Source organism: Metopolophium dirhodum, chromosome 1 (assembly GCF_019925205.1).
Source record: "Metopolophium dirhodum isolate CAU chromosome 1, ASM1992520v1, whole genome shotgun sequence".
Classification (NCBI taxonomy): domain Eukaryota; kingdom Metazoa; phylum Arthropoda; class Insecta; order Hemiptera; family Aphididae; genus Metopolophium; species Metopolophium dirhodum.
The window spans coordinates 123,426,722-123,451,273 of record NC_083560.1 but is presented as its reverse complement, the minus strand read 5'-3'; the positions used below and the strand labels follow the sequence as shown (position 1 = coordinate 123,451,273).

The 24,552-nt window shown below is 28.5% G+C and overlaps 2 protein-coding genes across 5 annotated transcripts; one reads left to right on the top strand and one right to left on the bottom strand.

Annotated features, from left to right (window-relative positions):
• Positions 1 to 91: 91 nt before the first annotated feature.
• Positions 92 to 15,763, bottom strand: LOC132936970 (peroxidase-like). 4 transcript variants are annotated; one of them, XM_061003793.1, is made up of 11 exons: positions 14,995 to 15,763; positions 4,950 to 5,076; positions 4,602 to 4,866; positions 4,298 to 4,524; positions 3,010 to 3,180; positions 2,732 to 2,931; positions 1,917 to 2,455; positions 984 to 1,182; positions 686 to 862; positions 423 to 612; positions 92 to 357 (listed from the first exon to the last, which is right to left on the bottom strand). In XM_061003793.1, exons 1-11 carry the CDS (start codon positions 14,998 to 15,000, stop codon positions 155 to 157), a joined length of 2,304 nt encoding a protein of 767 aa, XP_060859776.1. In that variant the 5' UTR covers positions 15,001 to 15,763; the 3' UTR covers positions 92 to 154. The 4 variants fall into 4 exon arrangements, with proteins under 4 accessions (XP_060859776.1, XP_060859777.1, XP_060859779.1 ...); XM_061003794.1 differs by lacking the exon at positions 14,995 to 15,763 and adding an exon at positions 13,750 to 13,891; XM_061003796.1 differs by lacking the exon at positions 14,995 to 15,763 and adding an exon at positions 11,032 to 11,156.
• Positions 15,764 to 16,047: 284 nt separating this feature from the next.
• On the top strand, positions 16,048 to 23,279 carry LOC132936081 (protein Mdm4-like). Its single transcript, XM_061002760.1, has 6 exons — positions 16,048 to 16,600; positions 18,291 to 18,353; positions 18,420 to 18,572; positions 19,661 to 19,824; positions 20,190 to 20,369; positions 21,405 to 23,279. The coding sequence occupies exons 2-6, from the start codon at positions 18,293 to 18,295 to the stop codon at positions 21,741 to 21,743; spliced, it is 897 nt and encodes a 298-aa protein (XP_060858743.1). The 5' UTR covers positions 16,048 to 16,600; positions 18,291 to 18,292; the 3' UTR covers positions 21,744 to 23,279.
• The last annotated feature ends 1,273 nt before the right edge of the window (positions 23,280 to 24,552 follow it).

Below are 24,552 nucleotides of genomic sequence, written 5' to 3'. Positions count from 1 at the left end.
AAGATATTTATAATATATTTATATTTTATAAATGTATGATGAAGTTATATAAAACAAAATATTATGAATATATATTAAAACCATGTAATAGTAATATAGTATTATGTTTTACCACTTAAAATTATTTTTTTATAAACAAAGACTTTTTTGACTGTTACTTAAATGTATCAAACCAACTCCATAAGTCAATTTCTGGAATTAATAGTGAATTACATCGATGAAGTGTTGAACCATCATATACCTCAGGTCTCAAAAAGACTTTTAGTGTTGTCATTTCATTTATATTGTTTCCAATATATTTAATGTCATTACATAAAATTCTGGCAAGTGTCACTTGTTGGATATCCTCAAGTTGATCTTAAATTAAAAATAGGTTAGTTAAGATGATATGCATTCATTAAAAATAATTTAGTTATACTAACAATCAGAGAATACTCCTGGTAAGTCATAAAAATATCTATCTGCAATTCTGGTTCTCACAAACTGTTCCCTGATGATACATCTCATCGTAGGGCCCACCATTGCGTCGTCAGCGTGTTTTTCCAACAATACACCAACCAATAGATCTATATCGTTCCAAGTTTTGTATAGCTTCAATAATCTATCAGCTGACTAAATACAACATGCAGAAATAAAATAATCACTAATCAGTAGTTATATTATTATTTATAAATTTCAAACTTACACCTTCCACCATTATTTCAGACAAATCTTGCATATTTTCTATGTCTTTGAGTCCACAATATTTTCTAAATTGCGTGTAGCTTGGAATACCGTGATCGCGGCTTCGTTGTATATTCAAGCTAAGAATGTCCATTCCAAAGGTATTATTTGGATCAATACTATACAAGTAATTTGTTATCTATAAAAATTATTTAAAAATAAACATATACCTACGTAAAATTGTCTATAATGTTGAAGTCATCGTTATTGATGTAATAAAAATACAAAAATTATATATTGATTATGTTTCATAAACTTACCGTTTGTGTAAACAACATATCAACTTTTTGTGTAGGCTGCACAAATAATCCTCTTAGAAGCATATTATATTCCGAAGTCTCACCCACCATAAGTGGTCGGTTGTAATTTTCCTTTAAGAATCCTTGGCGGTAGTCAGAATAGTTAAAAAAAACAGGATATACGCTTTCAAAACCTTCGCGGTGATCTATGCTGTAAAAACTAAACAAAAACATGCACAACAATTATAAGTAGCATCTTACGTATAAAAAATACAGATTAATTATTTAAATTTTTCAATTGTATGTTTCTATTTTATATAACTATATAATATGTACCTATCATTTTTAAATAATTCTAGGTAGAATATTGTTAGGCACATATAAGGTTTTTTTTGCTAAGAATAATTAAAGATAAGAGTATTTTCCTTATTTTGTAAATTTGTAATTAAACTCAAATTAAATGCTTGTATAGGTACCTAAATATCTAAACATATTCGTTCAATAGTAGGGTAGTATCTTGTAGACATTTTATTTTAAGAAAATAATATAAAATGTATAAGTCACTTTTTAAATACCAAAAACCGCTAACAATTTCACAGAGGTGACAATATTTTTGCACGTACATAGTGATCTTAAATTTTAAAAGAAATATTTTTGAAGAGCAAGGATTGTTTACGTATCGTTTAAATCTGACACAATGATTTGACCCACACGCATACACGATAATAAAATTAAAATATTGAAAATCAGTGGTGTGCCTAAGGGGGTGGTGGTTGGGAGTTATATCCCCCCTCCTATTTACCCATAAATCCCCTTATTTGTGTCGTGGTACTATACCGCCACAATGCATTTAAATATATTATTACTTAAGACATCGCCCCCCCCCCCCCCCAATTCGGAGTTTCCTGGACACGCCATTGATGACAATAATATTGTATGCTGTATATGCCTAACCTAATAAATTCGGTGATCATGGAATATGCAAACGGCAGTATCGCGGTCGCGAAACTGTTGCTAACTGTCGGGTCGGCAGTCTCGTCATACGTGGTTCTGTCTCCCAGTCCCAAACCGTTTTCTTTCGTGTAGTTAACGCCAAGCAGTGCCGGCAGCCATTCGTTGTAAGTGATGTGCTGAATGCACGCCGTCACGATTTTCCTGGCCTCCCAGAAAAGTTGATCGTCAGTCATGTTAGGTCTTTCATTGTACAGTAATTGGACGATCCGGTTGTGTTCACGCATCCACATTATGTACAAGGCACTAAGTTGTGGGAACGCGTTTGCTCGAATGTCACCAAACATAAAACACGTGCCGGAGCCGTTCTGACAAACGTTCGTATCTGTGTTTTCCAGAGTTATGTTATTGTGTACCGTATAGTTATATTTGCGTGCTACCAACAGTTGGCCGAGCCACTCATTATCTCTCAACGACAACATCTGTTGTTCCGTCGTACCATATATCATCGACGCGTCTAAATAATGGGTAGCTTGGTTCATCTGTGAAACATAAATACTTCTTAAATAGTGACTACAAAATTTTTAATATTACATTAGTCTTGTGGTGTTTGCGAATTTGCAGCGTCAGTTCTAAACACCGGAATGCTGAAAATATTTGCATGCGTTTTTCTGTATACGTTTTTATATGGACTTAGCCTATACAAGACACCATCAGAGCCCTACCTCCAAAATGGCTTCGGTAAGTGTTATTATTTTTATTATAAAAAATATATAATATAAGTTAATCAATATGTTATTATTTAATATGTCTGTTACTTGTTCCATGGGTCCAAATGTACAATCAGAACGCACCGCTGGCCGCGAACGCACGTAGTTCATGCAATCAAACTGATCCGTTTTAAAAAACCTATCTTCATTCGGTATATGTATAGGTTTGCAGGACCTCATGTTTTTGTTCAGAGAATATTGAATACTTTTGTCCTTATCACAACAATTTACAAATCTGTTCTCTTTCCCTTTGGGTTTAATATACGTACACTTGCATTAATTAAAATAAATCAATTTATACACAGTTATGTGCTTAATGTTTATACCCATGGTAGAAACTGCCGTGTGTGATAGATCGTGGCCTATGAACATCGCCCAGTACGCCATCATCATCGATTTTGTTTTGTCAGGTGAGTTCTCGTCTTTTACAAAATTTGTGCTCACTGATCTAGGATTAGGCAGCATTTCTTCGTAAATATTTGGCATTTCGTAAACACCTGTGTGATAGATTAATGAAATCACAGCATTAGATCCGCATGAATGTTAATAAAAATACGTAATTTATATTTATCAGAAATGACGGGCAATGTCCGTAAACATCTCAAAAAGAGTCAAATTATATTCAAAGTTGTATCGTGTATAGAAAATGATAATATAAACATTCAGTGAAATTTTCAAGTATCTACAGTCATTCGTATTTAATTACAATAAAAGAAGAAAATCGTTAAACGAGAAATCGAGTGAATACCGATTGTTGTAAGATATGAATTTCAAACGCTCATAAAAATTTAATTTGACTTTTTTGTAGACATTTTTTTTTTTTGATAAAGGTAGACAAACTCATGAGGAATCTTGTATTACATTTTCAAATCATAGATTTAAAAAGAAAATTTTTTATGAATTTCTAACTCAAAAAGATTTGCAAATTTTCGTCAATTTTACGTATTTTGTCAATATTTGCTCATAAAAAAAAATTGTAACAATGAATTTTTAATTTTTATCATCTGCCTTTGAAACAATATACTAGGAGCCTTTTATTAAATTTTCAAGCTCTTTTAACCAACAAATACAACTTTATTGATATTTATAGAAAAAACTAATAAAAAAGGAATCTGAAAATGTCCGTAAACAGTTCAAAACAAATCAAAATATTTTAAAAATGTTATTGTGTATAGAAAATGCAAATATAAACAACCAGTGAAAATTTCATGTATACATATACGTTCATTTGTTTTAGAGTTATACCAAAAACCAAAATGAATTTTGTGAAAAATTTATTTTGCGTAAAAATTCCTGTTTTTTCCTTAATTTTTTTTTGTTTTTTCACGTCGTTTTTGAAGATAACTGGTAATTTTAAATTTTGACCTCCCAGTGCATCAACAACATTCACTTTCCCATCGAAAAAGATACTGAAGTGGAAAATTGAAGTATTATTTTAATTACTTGTCGTGTACGCAGACACAAAAATGAAAAATAAAAAAATAAATATATAAATAAAAAAACACACACATCATTGTATAATCAATACATTCATCGCCCTGCTCAGAATCTAAAATAAATATATACTTATAGGTTACGGGTGAATCCCGCCATACAAATATTAAGAAATATTACCATCTGTGTAGACTGGAAACAGCAAACGTTTATAAGGTGTGTTTGCCTTTCCCAAATATTTACGTTTCAGGTTGTTACAAGATCCGTCAAAACTACGATAGTCATACTCGTACCCGATGCACGAATTGTTGTTGTAATGCTCGGGCATACACATCTCACCCAATGTTGTCCCAGTCAGATTCACCTTGGTTAAATCTTTGGCACATTGTATATCACTTAACCCGTGCCTGAAATAATAATTTAATTTATGCATATTATTATTATAATGCATTTATAATATATTATTTTATGGTTATATAGGTACTTTAGGCAATATGTATTCTTCAAACTTTGTGTAACTTCCAATATAATTTCAGCATTTCGAGATCCTGAATGTCCGTCTTTGGAAGGCATGGAATCAATCAGTTGTCCATGAACCGGGCTTCCAATTATCAAACGACTAACATTCGATAGTAAAATTTCGTCTGAACGGTACCTGTTTTCAATTCTGTCAACAGCCTTTTGAATTTCGTCGTTTACATCGGAGATATCGAGTTGTAGGTACCAGTTTGTCGAGTTTATTACCAAACCTATAGAATTCACATACCATTTAATCATTGCAATCAATATGTTATGAAAATATCAATACAAAATCTTAAGTTATTATATTTACCTTGTTCATACAAATTAGGAATACGACGATCTTTGAATCCTCTACAACATAGTGGTACGAATATCACCGTACAAATCAATAATCGTACTATAATTATCGAAGTACTCATTCTGATAATTTGTATAAACTGTAATCATATTACAAAATGTATAAATATTGAATATACCTAACTGTAACTTTTTTATTTAATTATTTTTTGTAGTTGTAATATTGATTGCATTAAACTATATTTACACAATTACTTCTCATAAATTAAACACCAAAATGTCAGTTGCTAAAATTTGTTAAGAATATTAATAATATCAATAAACTAGGTTCGTACTCCACACATTAGTTTATGTATAGTGATTCTGGCTGATTTTAGATCCTAAGCATACAAAAAAAAAACTGAGAGTTTAACGAGTACGCATGGATTCAGATTAATTCAACTAATTGAATATTAGGTTTGTATTGGAAAACAATAAAAATAAATACACACATCTATTATCAATATAATCAGGGCCTTTGAATATCGGGTGTCAAGGTCGTCCGAGAGACACAAAATCGAAAAAAAAAAATGCTGTTCCTACACCGGAATCGAACCAGCTATACCGTGATTAGTAGCTTCATAAACTGATCACTATGCTATCTCAACGTGATGGCCGAACGAGACACCGACCGTCGTTTTTTTTCGTACCTTCTATAAAGAAGTTTCACTTCAATAATATATTTATTTTTAATGTAAAGTAACGATTTGTTAGGTGTCTTGTAGTGCTGTAGTGGTGCATGCTGTGGCTACATTTAAATATCTGGTAGCTCATTATTTACCACCATAATCATACAATTTAAACACGAACGCGTTTTAGTTAATATATTGTTACGGAGACGAAAAAAATGAAACAGTAATGTTATGTTTGCAGTTCTTTTAACCCGAGGGGTGACAATTGTCGTTATAACTTATGTGTAAAAACCTACTTATTTCAGTTATTTGTTTGTAAATAATCGTTAGGTACTTACTCTCCAATAAATTGTATATTTTGAATAATGTACAAGTCCTTATCCTTTTGACATCCACCATGCGGTTGGACTAGTATTTATTGTATCGTTATGAACCGACGTTCCTTATTCAATGATTGAGATAATTTAACCACTCACGGTCGTCTACGTGTTATTTTACCATAATGGAGAGACGTGACCTGCTCTGTGGTAGTGGTGTTTTATGGAACTACATAAATCGGTAGACTGATATCGGTGGTCAAGAGGATAGTACCAACCACGGGAGCATCGGACAAACGACAATATCCTATTGGTAGAACTGCAATCTCTCTCATCATTCATCCTGATGGTTCTTCTACCCACCCGCCAACCAAACAAACATACCCACATTCAAATGCATGACGGTTCATCTTATATGTATATATATTAGATATTTCTGTTTTTTTTTTTACTGCAAACCTGGAACTTTAACATTTGTGACGGTTTGCTAGACACTCTAACTTTTAAACATTCCCGCCAAAACGTCAAGCTTTATCCAATCCATATCACTCATTCTTCTCACAAATCCTAAATTTTCGTTTTACAACTGTCGCAACTTTTACTCCAAAATCTATACCCACTCTCAGCGAGTCCAACGTCCCCCGAGTTTCACTTAGAGCTAGTACTGTATAAAGTATAAACACTGTAATCTATACTTTAGTTTTGTGTTGGAAAAAAATTAAGTACTCTACCGTTGTATAAACAAATTAACTTTTTTTTAACTAAATAAAAAGTTAACAAAATGTGTGTATTAACTTTTAACTTAACTGAGTTAACCTATAGTTAACAAAATGTGTGTATTAACTTTTAACTTAACTGAGTTAACCTATAGTAAAATTAACTTTAACTTTTAACTTTTTGTTGTTGTTGCATATTAACTTAACTTAACTGAGTTAAAAAAAAATCATTAACTTGCCCAGCCTTGCATTTCCAGTCCTGTTAATCTTAGTCCGTGATTCACTGCCAGTTATTAAAAGGCACGCAGAACTTTCTCTATACACCATGACGTGATAACACTGATAACGCATCGTTAAACGTAATTGATTAAATAATCTCAATCATTGGATGAGTATTTTCAGTTTTTAACGACACAATCAATCCAAATCCAATCACACAATAGCAGTCAAAGGATACGAATCTATTCATTAAACAAAAAAAAAAGTAAGAGAGTGTAAATCTCAAGTTCAAGTTCAAATCTTGACAAAATACGGAAAAATCACAAAAATTAGCAAATTATTTTGTGTATAGAATTCATAAAAATTTTTCTTTTTAAACCTAAGATTTGAAAATGTATTACAAGATTATCCATAAGTTTGTCTACCTTAATTTAAAAAAAAATATCTACAAGAAAGTCAAATTAAATTTTTATGAGCGTTTTGAATTCATATTTTTACAATATTTGATATTCACTCGATTTCTTATTTTGTTGTAATTCAAAAACTCATTTGTTTTAGAGTTACACCAAAAACCAAAATCGATTTTCTCGAAAACAGATTTTGCGTAAAAATTCCCATTTTTCCTTAATTTTTCTTTTGTTTTTCACGTGGCTTTGAAAACGACTGGTAAATGTTTACTTTTGTCCCCCTCAAAGTACCAACTAGATTCACTTTCCTATCAGAAAAATTACTGTTGAAGAAAATCCAAACATTTTTACTGCCCTAAAAGGTGATGACAGACAAAAAAATAAAAATAAATAAATAAATAAAAATAAATAAAAAAAATAAAAAAAAAAAACACACATCGTTATAAAATCAATACATTCATCGCTTCGCTCAGAATCTAAAATGATGAAATTCACGTTTCAAAATACAGATATTACAATGAGAATTTATAAATAAGAGTCCGGACATAAAATAGAATGCAAGTCAATAGAAACAACTCGGAAACAAGTGATTCATCAACAATAAATATAATAATTAATTCACTTGATATGGAGATAATTACGATACATCAATAGATTCTAACTTAAAGATTCAAATAAATAAATTAGCATCTTATCTTGAAATAGCAGAACAAACACCGACAGATGGAGATTGTGGGGCAAATGCGTTAAAATTTTGTTTAAAAAACGAAGGACTACACTTGACAATGCTAGAAATCTTAAATAACATAGGAATACCAAGGTGTAGATCGGATTACCAACTCACAGATGACAATCTCGCATATTTGATGGATAAATATAATAAAGATTTAATTATTATAAAATGATGAAATAAACAATAAAACAGTAAAAAAACTCGCCAATAGTTTATTATAAGTCAAACCGATCATTTATAGAAATATTTCACAAAGACAATCATTGGACCCCGAGTAAAGTTAACACTAATAAGTAATAATCAAATATTAACCGTACGTAATATGATAGTATTTACGGTAACACCTGACTTACAAACTATTAAAGAACAAAGAGAACAATACATAAAAAGTAGCAACACACAGCAAAATATAAAACACGACAGAGTGGATATTACACAAAACGGATTTGATGAGTTAACACGTCATTATGTAGAACAAGAATTTGAAAACATGAATGAAAATTTTGCTGACACAATATTACCTTAGACAAGGTTACAAAACACACTCGTAAAAAATAACGAAAACAATAAAACAATATGCAACATGACATATTTAACAGATAGTAAAAAATTAGAATTTAATATTAACCCTGAGTTTGAACCATTGATATTGGAGATATACCGATAACCACATTGGTCACTAATAACCCAGTACATTTACCACCATATAAATTGGCATTATGCGAATGGAGACTATGTAAAACTGAGACTCATAATATTTCCACAATCTGTAGCAATTTTTTACCCACCTTGCATACAACACAAGTAGAGTTAAATAAACGATATAATAGCTTAATGTCGGTACAGAAAAGTAATAGATTTAAAAGAGGATTAATTAACGCAATTTGAAATTTTGAAGAGTGTGCTTTTGGTAGTGTAAGTGACGATAGCTACCAAGAATTACAAAAAATAATACAATCATCAAACATATCTTTTAACTTATCGAAATTACAAATGCCAAATCTCAAAAACTTAAAAGAATCTACCAATAACTTAAATTATATAGTTATCAAAATAGAGAAAGGAAATTAACATAATTATACCATTTCAAACAATGTCATCCATCAGTATAGAATTTATTTATGCGCTTTAATATTAGGCTATATAATTATTCATATAATGATAAAAAAAACTAATAAGGTGTTATGTAGGGGAAACAAATAAAGAAATTATGAATAGTCAAAGAATAAGGTGTCGAGATCATTTATGTACCTTATTTTTTAGCATAAGGATAAATTAAATTTTTTTCTTCTCAACAACCACCACAAAAAAAAGTGTAAGCAAAAAAAAGAGTGAGAAAATTTACAAAATGACGCGACTACGACCGAACCATAAGCCTCAAATCCAAGACATATTATGGTTGTTCAATCAAGAACTTTCACGACGCGAAGGTCATAGCTGTACAGCATGTACCAATCCGCGGACAGACAACGATAACAGGAACTTCCTATTTCAGCACTGGTAGAGGCCTTGAGGGACCGGTGACATCCAAACGACGGAAAGGGTGAAGAATAATTTTGGAACATTAATATCGTACATGAGTATGATGTGGATGTGGATTTATATTGTAAATTTATTATAAGACATTACCTATGTATATTATGTAAAAAAAAATTTAAAAAAGAGCGTGTAAAAACATGCGTTAAACGTATAGATAAAAATGTAGAGAAAGGATTCACATACAAAATATTATTATAAAAAATAAAAATAGTAGTAATAAACTGGTTGAAATTTTACAATAACACAAACACAAAAAAGCACGTCATTGACACTTTCAAAATTTTACGTAGATTTGATTTTCATTATATACATAATATACGATCATCAAAAACTGATGAATCAAGAAACAATTGATATAGGGCACTCGCCACTCAAAAATACAATTAATATATTTTTATCATGCGTGTTATCACATTGGTAAGCCCGAGCAAAGCAGACCTAACTTGAATAACTAAATATAAAGATATAATATATCATATGCATATTATGTGCATATATATAATAATTACCAGTGGCGAATGCTGACTCCGATGTATGAGCATGCTCATTTATCATAATGTATTATAGTTCTATTTAATTTATATATAAGACTAAAAAAAAAAATTTACTTTTTAACTTAACTAGTTACTTTTGGCTTTTCATTAACTTTACTGTTAGCTTACTAAATTTCTTTCTTAATTAACTTATATGGAAATACTGAATGAAGAATAAACTCTATATCCTATAATTTAGTTTTGGGTTGGAAAAAATTAAGTACGCTAGCGTTGTATAAACAAATTAACTTTTTTTTAACTTAATAAAAAGTTAACAAAAAGTGTGTATTAACTTTTAATTTGACTGAGTTAACCTATAGTTAAATTAACTTTTAACTTTTTGTTATTGGTGCATATTAACTTAGCTTAACTGAGTTAAAAAAAATTACTAACTTGCCCAGCATTGCTAATTACACGTAATTAGTTTTTAAAAATCTAAACCAATATTTAAATATTATCTATGTTTGATAAAATATTTGTAACTAGTCTTTAATTTATAATGGTTATTTACTTTTTACTAGAACCTAAAACTTTGTATAAATATACATTTTCAATAGACTATAGAAAGTTTTAATTAGTTTAAGTTATGGTACTTTTGTTTAAAAACATATTTGTATCCCAGAACCTTAACAATATTTTAATATTTATTCCTCCTAATTATTATTACGTTAAAAAATGATTCAGCGTTATTATTTGTATGTGGGGTCTGCACCAATGTGGTCGGCATTTTTTTCAATTTATTTCTATCTACCTGCGTATCGAATTAAAGTTGCTATATATTAAGTACGCTAGCGTTGTATAAACAAATTAACTTTTTTTTAACTTAATAAAAAGTTAACAAAAAGTGTGTATTAACTTTTAATTTGACTGAGTTAACCTATAGTTAAATTAACTTTTAACTTTTTGTTATTGGTGCGTATTAACTTAACTTAACTGAGTCAAAAAAAAATATTAACTTACCCAGCATTGCTAATTACACGTAATTCAGATTTATTTGTAGTTCCTCATTATAAAACGAATAGTGAACCAATTCTTTGATGCATCGAGCTTTAATTTTAGCTAATACAATTTGTATGTATTTAGATATATTTCTTCTCTCTCGCAACTGTTTTAAAAGAGAATCTATGTTATTATTAACCCCCCCCCCCCCCCCCTCCCAATATATACCCCTGATTGTACTATAGATTTTACTTTTTAGGAAAAAAGCTCGTATGTATTTTTAAAAGTATTATTGTGTACGGTATACCTACAAACTTGTAAATTGTAAAACGATTTTATATTATATGCATTTTATCATAATAGACACATATCATAGACTCTTCACTGTTATTTGTTTTACTGGTGAGTATTAGATAACATATTATTTAATGATAATCATATTGATTGTATGTACCTGAATATTTATTAGTAAATACTCGAAAAGCCATTTTATGACAATAATACAAAAAACAAAAACTAATAGTGAACGAGCCTGACATTTGTTAGATAGGCAATTCAACTTACGCGCTTGGATGTGCTAAGATGGGCAGTCTTATATACGACAACAGTATTGAGTATAGGGAATTTACGAAATGCAATGATCACAGAGCACACACAAGATCGGACTAAATCATTAAAATTTAAACCGTTATTATAAAATAGAACATGATTTGTAAAATCAATGCTAAAATTAATACTACGATCTACGGAAGTCTGGTGATACAGTCGTCGGTCTACGATCTACAGTAAGCAAATTGCAAGTTGCAACGATGACCAAGATTACCTGGGCAGGCCTCTCACACAACTCGAGACAATTTCAGGCGAGCTCATTCTGTATCAAACTCTTAGCACTGATATCGATATAGCCATAGAGCGATAGACACCGATTATATAATATATATAATATTAGACAGTGAAACCTCTAAATACTGGACACTCTCGGTCACTGAAATTTTGTCTGCTGTTCAAAGGGTTCAGTGTGAATAGGGTCATGGTATAAATACTAAATAGGTAATAGGCTAATAGCTTAATATTTATCTAAATATTTTGAAAATGTAATTATTTATATATTATTAGTCAAACTTATTATGTTATTTCAAAAATGGGAATAATTTGTTTAATGGAATGTAATATGTCTACAGGCTGTTATGTGTTAAGATGTATTGTGTAAAACTATAACATTAAGAGGATGTCGTACCCGAATGATTTGTCTCACACGTACAACATGTCAAATTTTCTTTCAACAGTTTCAATAGTGTGCTATTAGTTTTGATATTAGATTATTAGAGTGAATTGACCTATTATAAAATTTAAAGGCAAAGTATTTATCTAGGACTCCACATGGGCTTTTATTGATATTATTATTTTTAAGTAAGTTTTAACCTTTTTGAAACGAAACATTTTAAAATGATCATAAATAACTTAAATATAGTATCAATAAAAGCCTAAATTGGGCCCTATGTAATAATATTGACTTTACATTTTATAATAGACCTATTCACTCTAATATTAAAAATAACAGTACACTATTAAAACTGGTGAACGAATATTTGCTATGTAGCACATGTGTAAGACAGAGACCACACATGCGGCATATGAAATCCTCTTAAAAAAACACCGATATTAGAAAATTTAACTTGCTGATTTTATTTCTCCGGAAAACTATGAATTATAATATCAATATATGTACAATAAAATTAAATATGTTTATTATGTATTTCCATTACGCATTAGTTATTTAATTTAATTATATACTGTTAATAGTTAAATATTTTTGCAAATTTTACAAGAACTCTGATTTATATAGTTACATAATTGCTACGATTAACTTGGAAATACCATAATTTACATAATTACATGTTACAATTAAATAATTTTAGACTTCAGTTATTTGTAAACATAAATTTAAAGAAAAACGTTTTAAAAAATCTAAACCATTATTGAAATATTGTCTATGTTTGATAAAATATTTGTAATTAGTCTTTAATTTAGAATGGTTATTTACTTTTTACTAGAACCTAAAACTTTGTATAAATATACATTTTGAATAGACTATAGAAAGTTTTAATTAGTTTAAGTTATGGTACTTTTGTTTAAAAACATATTTGTATCCCAGAACCTTAACAATATTTTAATATTTATTCCTCCTAATTATTATTACGTTAAAAAATGATTCAGCGTTATTAAATGTATGTGGGGTCTGCACCAATGTGGTCGGCATTTTTTCAATTTATTTCTATCTACCTGTGTATCAAATTTAAGGTGCTATATATTAAGTACGCTAGCGTTGTATAAACAAATTAACTTTTTTTTAACTTAATAAAAAGTTAAAGATAATGGTATATTCACTATAAAATATTAAATAAATCACAACAAACTTTTATTGATTTGTATCAGTGTCTTAAAAAATATGCTGAAAATTCTGATATATTATATAATTGCAGTTATTTAAATACTGAAGACCAAAGAAGAAAAAAAATATAGAAAATTAGACCAAACTACCAAATAATTAAAAAAAACATTAGTACCTAGCATATTAATTAGAAAAAGATTTTAAAAAATGCTTGAACATCATAATCAAAAATTAGAATAAGTTATCCATGAAAATAATTTGTAGAAACGACTAACCAAATTGATTGACAAATATATTACTATAAATTATATGAATTATTTAAAATAATAGTTATCTTTTAAAATTACCATTCAAAAATACTACCAGTCCTCAGCGAAGAGAAGTGTGAAGGGAAGTTAAAATGTGTCTTAAGAGGACGCTACACCTGCATGTGTTGTCTCCGTCTTACAAATGTACAACATAGAAAAAACTGTTTTGCGTGGGGAAAGAACAGAGATAGCTACAGTCATAACTAAGAAATGAGATTTTCACCACATAAAAAGGAGAACTTTTGCTGTGCAACGTTGTTTTTATTTTTTTGGTATCACTTATATGAAATAAGTTCTTACTGTTTCAAAAAACATTATTGCTTGTGTTTTTCAAACTTGAAAAATTTTTTTCATATAAATGATATCAAAAAAAATAAAAACAATGTTACACAGCCAAAGTTCATCTTTTTATGTGGTGAAAATCTAATTTCTTAGTTATCATTGTAACCGTCTCGGTTCTTTCCCACGCCAAATTGTTTTTGCTATGTTGTGCATTTGTATGACGGAGACAACGCATGTATGATGTATAACATGTACAACGCACGGTATAGCGTCCTCTTAATATATTATATGATGGCATATATATTTTAGTAGATATTATAATATAATATGTTATATAGTGGCTTAAATTAGATATTCAACTGGCAGGGGCCAGGAATCTTGCATATGTGGATATTATCTGAAACAGTTAAGGTTGGTCATAATTATTACAACTTGTTTTAATAATATATTACTAAAATTAATTTATTACGTTTATCAGTTTGGTATTGTATTGGTTTAGATTTAGAGTAAAGTTATAGGTTTTACTGTTTTAGGTATCCTTATGAGCTGAATATATTCTGAAAATTATGCCTATTCTACAATAACATGGGGATCTGAAAAATATAAATTATAATTAAATTGATATATAAACTATAAATACTTCAGTATTATTCCTATTGATTTTGGTTCTTATATACAATTTTCACATATTTTGTGTTCTTTGAGCCTTACACATGGACAACATGGAACATTTTTGTTGTTAGCTTTAATATTAGAGTGAATCATGGTCTTATACAAGAGTACAAGACCGTGAGTGAATTAACCTATTATCAAACTTTAATAAAAGTACATTATCTATAATATATTCTCAAGTAAGTTATGAACATATTCATAATGAGATTACAAATAAAATATCGTAAAAACTAACAACAGCATACATTAATATTATTACCTTTAAGTTTGATATTATAGGTATTGATATTAATTCACTCTTAAGTCTTAATATTTAAAAGGATGTCATACCTGCATGTGTTTTCTTCGTCTTACAAGTGCGGAACATGGCCAATTTTAAACTCAGCAGAACATGTGTAGTTCTGTAGGTTTAAAAATTAGAGTGAATTGATCTTTTATGAAATTCAAAGTTTAGATTATCTAGGCTTTTATTGATACTATTATTCTTAAGTAAGTTATGATCATTTTAAAATGTACAGTTTCATAATGGCCTCCAAAGCCAACACGAGATTGGAACTACTGAACATACATTTTTGTAAGTATAACTTTTTTTTAATAGGATATTTTTTGAACAAATTGAATCATAAGCTCCTTACAACAGTACAATTTTTGTTTATGGCAATTGGTAAGTGTGTGTAATGTTTGATGTTTATATAATAATTATCAAAAATAATAATATTATTGCTTTCAAGTAGCCAGTATAGGTTCCAGTGAACCAGTATTTAAGAGGGATACTAGAACGTTATTTGTTTTTCTCTTTCTCCCATGTGAAACCATTGCAAATTTGCATTCAGTAGAACCAATTATGTTAATTGTCGACTTTAATATTAAAATTAATTTAGTATATACCTATTACCTATCAAACTTACAGTTAAGAAATGAGTTTGTATTTTGTAAGTTGTCTTTATCACAATATTTCAGTATTTTTGCGATGTAAGAAATATGAGTATTTTTAAAATTTAACATTTTACATACTCACAACTTGAATATAAATTTAAATACCACTATTTTAAGTCAATTCACTCAAATGTTAAAATTGAAAGCTAACAACACAGAATTGTCATAATTGGTTCTGCGGAACACACATTTTTTATGTTGCGCATAATATGTCACAAATAGGGCACTGCCATTCTTTTAAGTTGTATAATGAGTCAATATTAACATTACAACTAATGAAACTAAACGTGAACTATTTCATGATATCATATTATATAATATATAATAAATAATAAACTAATGTTTATTGTAACTACATAGTACAAAGTACAAACAGTACCAGCAGCTCAGATATCATTAACGTTATCAATTATTTTTATAATCGCTTATCGCCGATAAACAATATTATAAGTATTGGTTCTACGTTTTTTATAATATAAATATAATTGAATGTTGTGTTCTCAAAGTTTTGCTCAGAGTAAAAAATAGTTTAATGGTTGTCTAAACGATGTTGCTGTTGTCTTGAAGTTTTAAGTAGTCGTGTTTTTGGATTTTGATCTGAGAACGCCATCGATCCGACCCGGATCGTTTTGCCTGTACGCGTCAAATAATAATATTGACGCCGAGCACTATCGAGAATTTCGATAATCGTCGTATCCGGTCGATTGTGTACACAACTACAGACTTCCCACAAGCCGTCTTGTACTCGCATGTTATTACATGTCATGGCAGGCTCGTTGTGTTTTGTTCGGTCAATGCCCAATGGCCGTTCGCCAGTAGTGACTCGTCGTGGACTGTGTTGACTACGTCACTTTGTTTTAGCTTGGACCGCATCATAACATTCTTATCGAGTGCGTCGAACGTTTTAACTCATTTTCTGACATTGTTTTCGCGTCCAGTGAAACTGTATTCATTACAAACAGTTTCCACTGCGGTTTTGGTTGTTGGCAGTTTTTTCACGGTGAGTCTTTGTTATAAATTATAATACTTACATCGAGTCTCGGTGACCCGAATCTCGATGGGAATAAAAATTTATTTGACATTTTTTGAATTATATACATCGAATACAACTTATAAACACTTCAAAGGACAAGATACAATTCTAGTTATGAAAATTTACGAGTTATGACGTTTCGACTGTGTATACCTACTACCTATATATTATATAATTATAAAAACGAAGGAGTTCTTACGTTTTGTTTTGAATTGCTTGAATATTAAATTGTATTGGTTTGTTACCTACTTTTGGAAATCAAAAGTGTAATTAAGTAAATGTTTTTGATAAATAGATTAAATTGTGAAAACTTAATTTCGTTAAATAAAACGGTATAAATGCAGTTTAGTTCCCTCGCGAATTTTTCGATTTTTTTCCTCCCAAAATGTGTGTTTTAAAGCACTGAATATAAAAGTCTAATTCAAAAATTCTCGCAAATTATTTTTTTGGAAGATATCTTTCCAAAGTTTACGATTTTACGTATTTACGCATGCATGCGTGTGAAACGCTGTACACTTTGATGCTGTTATGTAAATTAATTTCATACCTACATCTTTTACATAGAATGTAGTTAGCTTATTATATTGTGCATAGTAAACACATAAATCACAATAGTTAAGCCTCAATTTGTGAATTATGTTTGTATTGTAAGTGATCAAATTGTACAGATACTTCTGAGGCAATTGTGAGGAGACGGTTTATATTACGGTTTGCCACAATATATATTTATGTATATATATATATTGGTATCTATATTTGCGTTTTAAATGTTGAATGACTGCTCATACCATTCTAAGTGACCCCAGAAGATGACTTAAGCCAGATTCACAGCTAGGTCATGTGTTGTATCGTGTCAATCAAAATCGTATTGTGATTGGACATTAATTGTTGGTATCATGGAATAACTGAGTTGCAATCAAGTATACCAATAATTTACCACAGCTTAAGGCGGGTTTCCACTATACATGTTTGCCGTGTATATGAAAAATGTTCAGCTATGTCCAACAATACGGTATTGTGGTTAATCCTGTGATAACTTAACCTAACCAACCAATCACAGTAAAGAATTTGTATGCACAATACGCGTACGTGCATAGTGGAAACCCGCCTTAACTCTTAAACCAAATTGGTTACCAGTTGTAACCATAGTTACCACGCCCTCACACGACACGACACACATCAAAACTGTAAATCCTACTTTAATCAAAAAAATGTCCCCCAATAAATATAAAGAAATTAATAAAAAAAAGTTAAGCAGATTTTGATTAAAGTTAAACCTAAAACATTCTAATTTAATAACTAGGTATTAATTAATTAAATGTATGTATAAATGTTTAGTATAAATTGGTAATTCGTTAAATTACCAAGTAAATATACCCTATTGTAATAACACATTCTGTTTTATAGTGTATTTAAATATGTAGTTTTGTAAAAGGTTTGTAGGAACAAAAAAGTTTGTTTTATGCAGAGTATTATCAGGAAACTAAAATTAATGCTATTTATAAGTTGTATAAATATATAATTTAAAAGGTACATTAATATATTCAATTTTATTTCTCATTAAGCTGTCTACTGCTATAATAAGTTTGTTATTTTCATATTTATTTGGAAGTTATTGCATGTTCTGATAGTTAATTTAAAATAAATTAAATTTTAGATATGGTCCATACCGAGGTTCATACTTTGAAAAGACAAGTGAACGATATGAATACTAATAATGGTATGTAAATATGGTTTTTAGTTATTGAATGTATAATTTTAACTTGTTTTATGATTCTGATGACAGATTTGAACGACGATCAAGATGCCACCTGGGGAGGCAAAAGGACTAGGTATATTTACAACTATGCTTTGGAATGTACTGATGATTTGATTTCTCACACAGAAGATGATTCAGATGTCACGGAAAGTGTACATAGTGTTCAATCAAAAACTACAAGTAATTATTTTCAATAAAACATATTGGTTAAATATTTTGACAGTTTTTACTTTTTATTTTTATGATGTAGTCTATTTGTAAATTTTTAATTGTCATTTAGACCTCCTGGCTTCAACCATTATTACACTAAATTAAACTAACATTTTTAATATGAGAAAATAATTAATATAAAATCAATATTTTGAATAAAAAAATAAATAAATAATGTGTATGTATATTTATTAGTTTTTAATTGGTGAAAAAATTATATTTACTAAACTAACATGAAAAAAAATTTTTACTGTATTCACTAAAGTAATTAATTGTAGTGTCCACATCATAAAAAAAACTGTTAACTAAATAAATTATTTTAAATTATCATTTTTTTTTATAAATTAAAATAATCTGTCTCAACCTCAAGTGTTTCATTATGTTTAAAGAAACTATTATTGAAATATATATATTAACTTTTGTGAGTTCCGTCTAACCTCAATTTCAATTCTATTTAAAAAGATGTCATGTATTGTGTCCGTCTTACTAATGCATAATATACCAAGATGTACGTCTAGCAGTTCCAAGAGAAAATTATCTTCATTTGTTTTTTACAAAATTTTAATTTTTAAGTAAATTATGAGTATGTAAAATATTAATATTTAAAAATGCTTATAATTTACTTAAAAATAAAAAATGTTATAAAAAAACGAAGAAGAAAACAGAGATAATGTTCATAAATTTAAGTTTGTTAATATATCAATTCACTGTAATATTTAAGTCAACAACACAACATTGGAATTTCTGGACGTACATTTTGGTATATATATATATATTTTATTATTAGTTAACCCGCAGAAACTTAGGCCATTCGGTGGTTTTTAAACTGTAGGGGAGGTTACTGTTAGTAAGACAGAGACAACTCATGGGGGTATGATGTCCTCAGCTGTGCAATATTTTGAGCACTCCTAAAGGAAAAATAAAAATGATGAGTAATTTAGCATCAATTTTATGTCTATCTCAAAAACATGAATCTAGTTTTAATTTTATTGTACAATTTACATGAACAACTATACATTTATTATGAATATTTAATAATGAATATTACTGATTCTTAGTGGAAGCAATAAGTGAAGCAGATCTTTCGTCAGATAAAAGTTGTGGAAGCGACTGTGACTGCATTGGTCGAACTAACCACACAGAATTTGATGTGGTCAGCACATCATCTTCTTGCCATATAGAATCAAATTCTTCAGATTCCTCAACGTTGATAGATTTTGAGGTAAAATACAAACCGTTTTTATTTAAAATCTTTGTAATAACTTAATAACTATTAAATATCTTAGATAAGTAAATAACTCATGCATCTATAAAGTTCATCTTAGCTTAAAATAATTTATTCAAGAGGATACCACAACCACAGTGTTGTTGCTGTCGTTAGAACATACAACACAACAATTTTGTATTTAGCAGTTACAATTTTGTTTAGTATGCGTTAATAATATAGTGAGACCTAATTGACCTGTTGTCAAACTTCATAATTATCATACAAACTTGAACTGCTAAACACAAATTTGATATTATGTTGTATATTTATAAGATGGTCAACATCTTAGTATACCAGATATTCTATTTTTTTTTTTTTAGGTGACCAATAATATTATAAATTGTGATGATATACCAGACAATGGATACAATCCGGACGACACTGATGGAAGAGTAACACCAAAAACAGATTTACCACCTCCAGCATGTTTTAAAACGTGCTTGCAATGCAGGAAGGAAAACCCTAATCCCTACTTCCAATACTGTTTTGTTTGTTTTCGAGTAAGTATTTGCAAATTGATATGATTTTGTCATTAATTTTGATGTATTATATATGTTATTTATATGTAAATTACACAACGCACATGTGTGTGTTGGTATGTCAGTAGTACCAAATAACTATTAATAATTGATAGATATATAATTTTGTTGTTACACAAATTTTTTTTTTCATCAATAATAATAAAAAAAAGTTACTATAATCAAAATCATTAAAGAACACTATTGATAAGATAAAAGTGTGATAATAATAATTTGAGTTTCAATTATGGTAGATAAAAAAAACATCTGGTATCAATAAACTGACAATTTTTGAATTGGATAAAATGACTTCAATGCAGTATCATTCAAAACTGTATGTAATAATAATACTTCAATGTATACAATATTATATAAACCAAATTATTCAAATAATATATATATATAAAAAATGCCATCATTTTTATCACAATCTTTTTTTCATTTTGAACAAATAAAATACTAGTACTATTACTTATTATTTGTAATTATTACTTATATTAATTACATTTCATTCATAAATTAGTAAAATGGTTTTTCATGTTTCTTCTGTGAATGATTTTTTAATATTAGAGTGGCGTGATCTTTTTTTTACAATTTTTTAAATAAAATATAAACAAACAGACAATTTTAAGCTTTTTTTTAAAATTATATATGCAAATAAATTATTTATCTAGTATTGTATCAAAGGTTATTACTTATAGTGAAAAATAAACACATTAACGGAGTTTACTTGGTGCCTTTTTTTTCTTAATCATTTTTATACTATATTATTTTACTCTAATATTATAATAATATAAGTAAAGGGTTTTGCTACACAACTACAATATAATATTCAGTATGATGATTGGAGACAACAATTATGACCATCATTTTATTTTGTGTTCACACTTTTTTAACATACATCACAATACATTATATTATGAAAATTAATTATAGTTGATTAATATATTTTTATTTATGTATAACACTGATGATAACAATATATTATTTAATTATAATTTTCTAATTTTATTTTAGTATAGAATGGAATTTTTTGGGAGCAAGCCTCGGCCCAAGATAAAAAATGTCAAACGTTTAAACAATGTGTCCAAGCCAAAAAAAGAATACAACATACTTGAAGATTCTCAGAAATCCGGTCCATCAAATTCTCAACCGGGTGTTTCAACTCGTATTGAAAATAGTAATAACATATGTAACATATGTTACATAATGCCAAAAAATGGTGTATTTAACCATGGTAAAATTGGCCATATTTATTGTTGTTACTCATGTGCTAAAAAATTGTGGAGAAAATCAAATAAATGTCCCTTATGTAATGTTAGAATTAAATTTGTGACAAAAATGATTGTTGTCTAGTAATTATTATTGATTTATTTATGTTTTAATATTTTATAGTACATTTCTAGCAAAATTTTATTATTGTATATCTTTCTAATTTATTTATTATTGTTTATTATCATCGTATACATCTAAAGTTTATTGTTGTTTATTATTGTTTACTATTTTATGATTGTAGTATATAGTATTCTATACTCGGTCTCATAATATAAGGGTAATCTCAGACAGTGGCAATAGGTTATAAACTGATTTATCAAGTGGTGTAGTCTGACTTTACCTCAAAAAATCGATCTTCGCCTGAGGTTATTCTTATATGAAAAAGACTACAGTGAGCTAGTTTATTGTTTAATTTTTTTTTTTGTAAATAATTGTGGTGATATTTATAATAATTTTTATAACTGTGGTTATTTTTAAACTGGTTTTTTAGATTTGCACATAAACTGTATTTGATATATTAAAATATTTTTCTCATACTACTTAGTAATTTAACAATAATTGATATAACTATTAGAATTCTTAATACTTAATATTAAATGTACTGTAACTTATTTTAAATGTGAGCTTGTTTTAAACTGAATACAACGATTAGTCCAGAAAATAAGTATAAGTTTCATAAAACCAAAATCTTCTAACTAAGAAACAGTAAGATCTTTAAATACCATCCTGTAATAATTAATATAAGTATTTTGATACTTATCCAAGCTCCGACATTGCTTTGTAGGATTTTGGGTTTTATTGATATTCTAATAATTAAATAACTGAACATACAAGATGTACTTTTAAGTTCATTTACTCCATTCATATCATATATTTTAGTTTATTTGCTTGAAATGGTTATCCTAATGGGTTTCACTCGTTAATGTGGTCCTAAAGTTGAGGTATTTTTTAAGCACGAGTATTGATATGATTCTTTACATAATATTGTTCTTTGTTTATGTTTTAATATTGTTAATTTTGATATTACAGTATACTAGCTTAATGTATATCATGTGTTATTGGTATAGTATTAAATGTATTAGATGATAAATATTATTGTATTGATGTACTTGGTTTACCAAACCTTTTTTTTTTTTTTTTCGTATTATCGAGGACCGGGGAGAGAACCGCGATTTGCATTACAGCTCCTCGGAAACCTTGAGTGATAGTAAGTTCTTAGACTAAATCTTCTAACTTGAATGATTTCTTCAATTTATTTATCATTTAATGTAACTACTATTATTGAATTATGTTTATATCTTGTTAATTTTTAAGCTTTAACATCAAATTGTTTTTGTATGCTGCCATAGAACACATATAATATAATATATTATTTTTATTTTTTTGTATTTAAATTAAATGCCTAGTTAAGTTAAAGATTCAAAATTTATAAAAATATTTTATATTCTAGTGGTACAAGTTAATGCGTTAAAATAAAATTATTCTTTATTAAATTTATAATAAAATTGGAACAAATAATAGAAGCTTTAATATTATTAAAATTGTCATTCTGCTAGTATAGTAAACACTTAATATATAATTATTTTTTCTTGTAGTTAAATTAAATTCTTCAAAGTACTAACCATTGTTTATTTGCTCGTAGTATACGTATCCATTTATTGAAATATTATAAAAAATAGTGATTTTTTATTAGTGTAAACCTCTAGGTCAGTGGTTCTCAACCAGTGTGCCCCGGCACAATACTGTGCCGCAAGATCGACTAGGTGTGACACGAGAAATGTCTGGTATTTGGGATTATGCTGTTGAAAATACCAATTTTTATAAAACTGTGGCAATTAAATGTCAATTAATTGTGCAGATAAGACCGCGATGCATATGTAAGAGCATAGCGATGAGTGATGACTAATTTTCTCGCATTAGGGCCGTCATAAGGGGGGGGGGGGGGGGTGAGCAGGACCCAGACCCTGGGCTTCACGCTTTTTGCTTACATTTGGATGCATGGCGTTTAAAAAATGTGGTAAAATTGATTTAAAATTTGGACCTTGAAAATCCTAAAATGGTTGCCAAAGTTATTGTTGTTGTATTCAAGCGTGCGTGAGTGTGTCGTGAAAACTTGTGATATAAAACAGTGTGCCGTGAACCAAAAAAGGTTAAGAACCACTGGTCTAGGTGAATGGCGGTCACCTAAGGGAAAACTCTTATATCTTACCAAATATAACTCCGAAACTTAAGTCAATCCTCAATATTAAATTATAAACTCAACAACATATTTATTTTTTTTTTATATATAAGAAATATACCATATGTATCCAGAGACACAATACGAATATGGGCTAATTTACAAAGACGTGAATGAGTTGTTGGAAGAAGCCACTCAGTAGTGACACTTCCTATTGTGGAATTTGAAATTTGAATTTGAATTTCTTAATGTATTTTTTATATTTAATTTTAATTTTAAAAAAATACTGCAACTGACCGGTATTACCCTACCTGGAGGGTATACAGTTTTTGTTTGAAATACATGTAAATAGGCTTAGAATTTTTTTTTTAATTCTTGTAAGTTTTTGGAAAAATTAATTTTGTTCTCAAATTATTACATATTAATAAATAAATAAAATATTTTCAAATTAGTATAATATTTTATTTCAGAAATAACAAAAGAATAAAAAATACAGCATTAAACCTGTAATTTTAAACCGGTCAAATATATCATTTTGAGTTATCGGTATTGCCGAATCAGTATTGGCTGAATATAAATAATTTTTAATTACGTTGTATCTCAATAAATAAATTAACCAATTATTTAAATCATGGTTAATTAAACAAAAAAATATAATATGATAAGTGTTTATTTCATCTTATTATGTTAATTATTAAGCAATTTTATGCT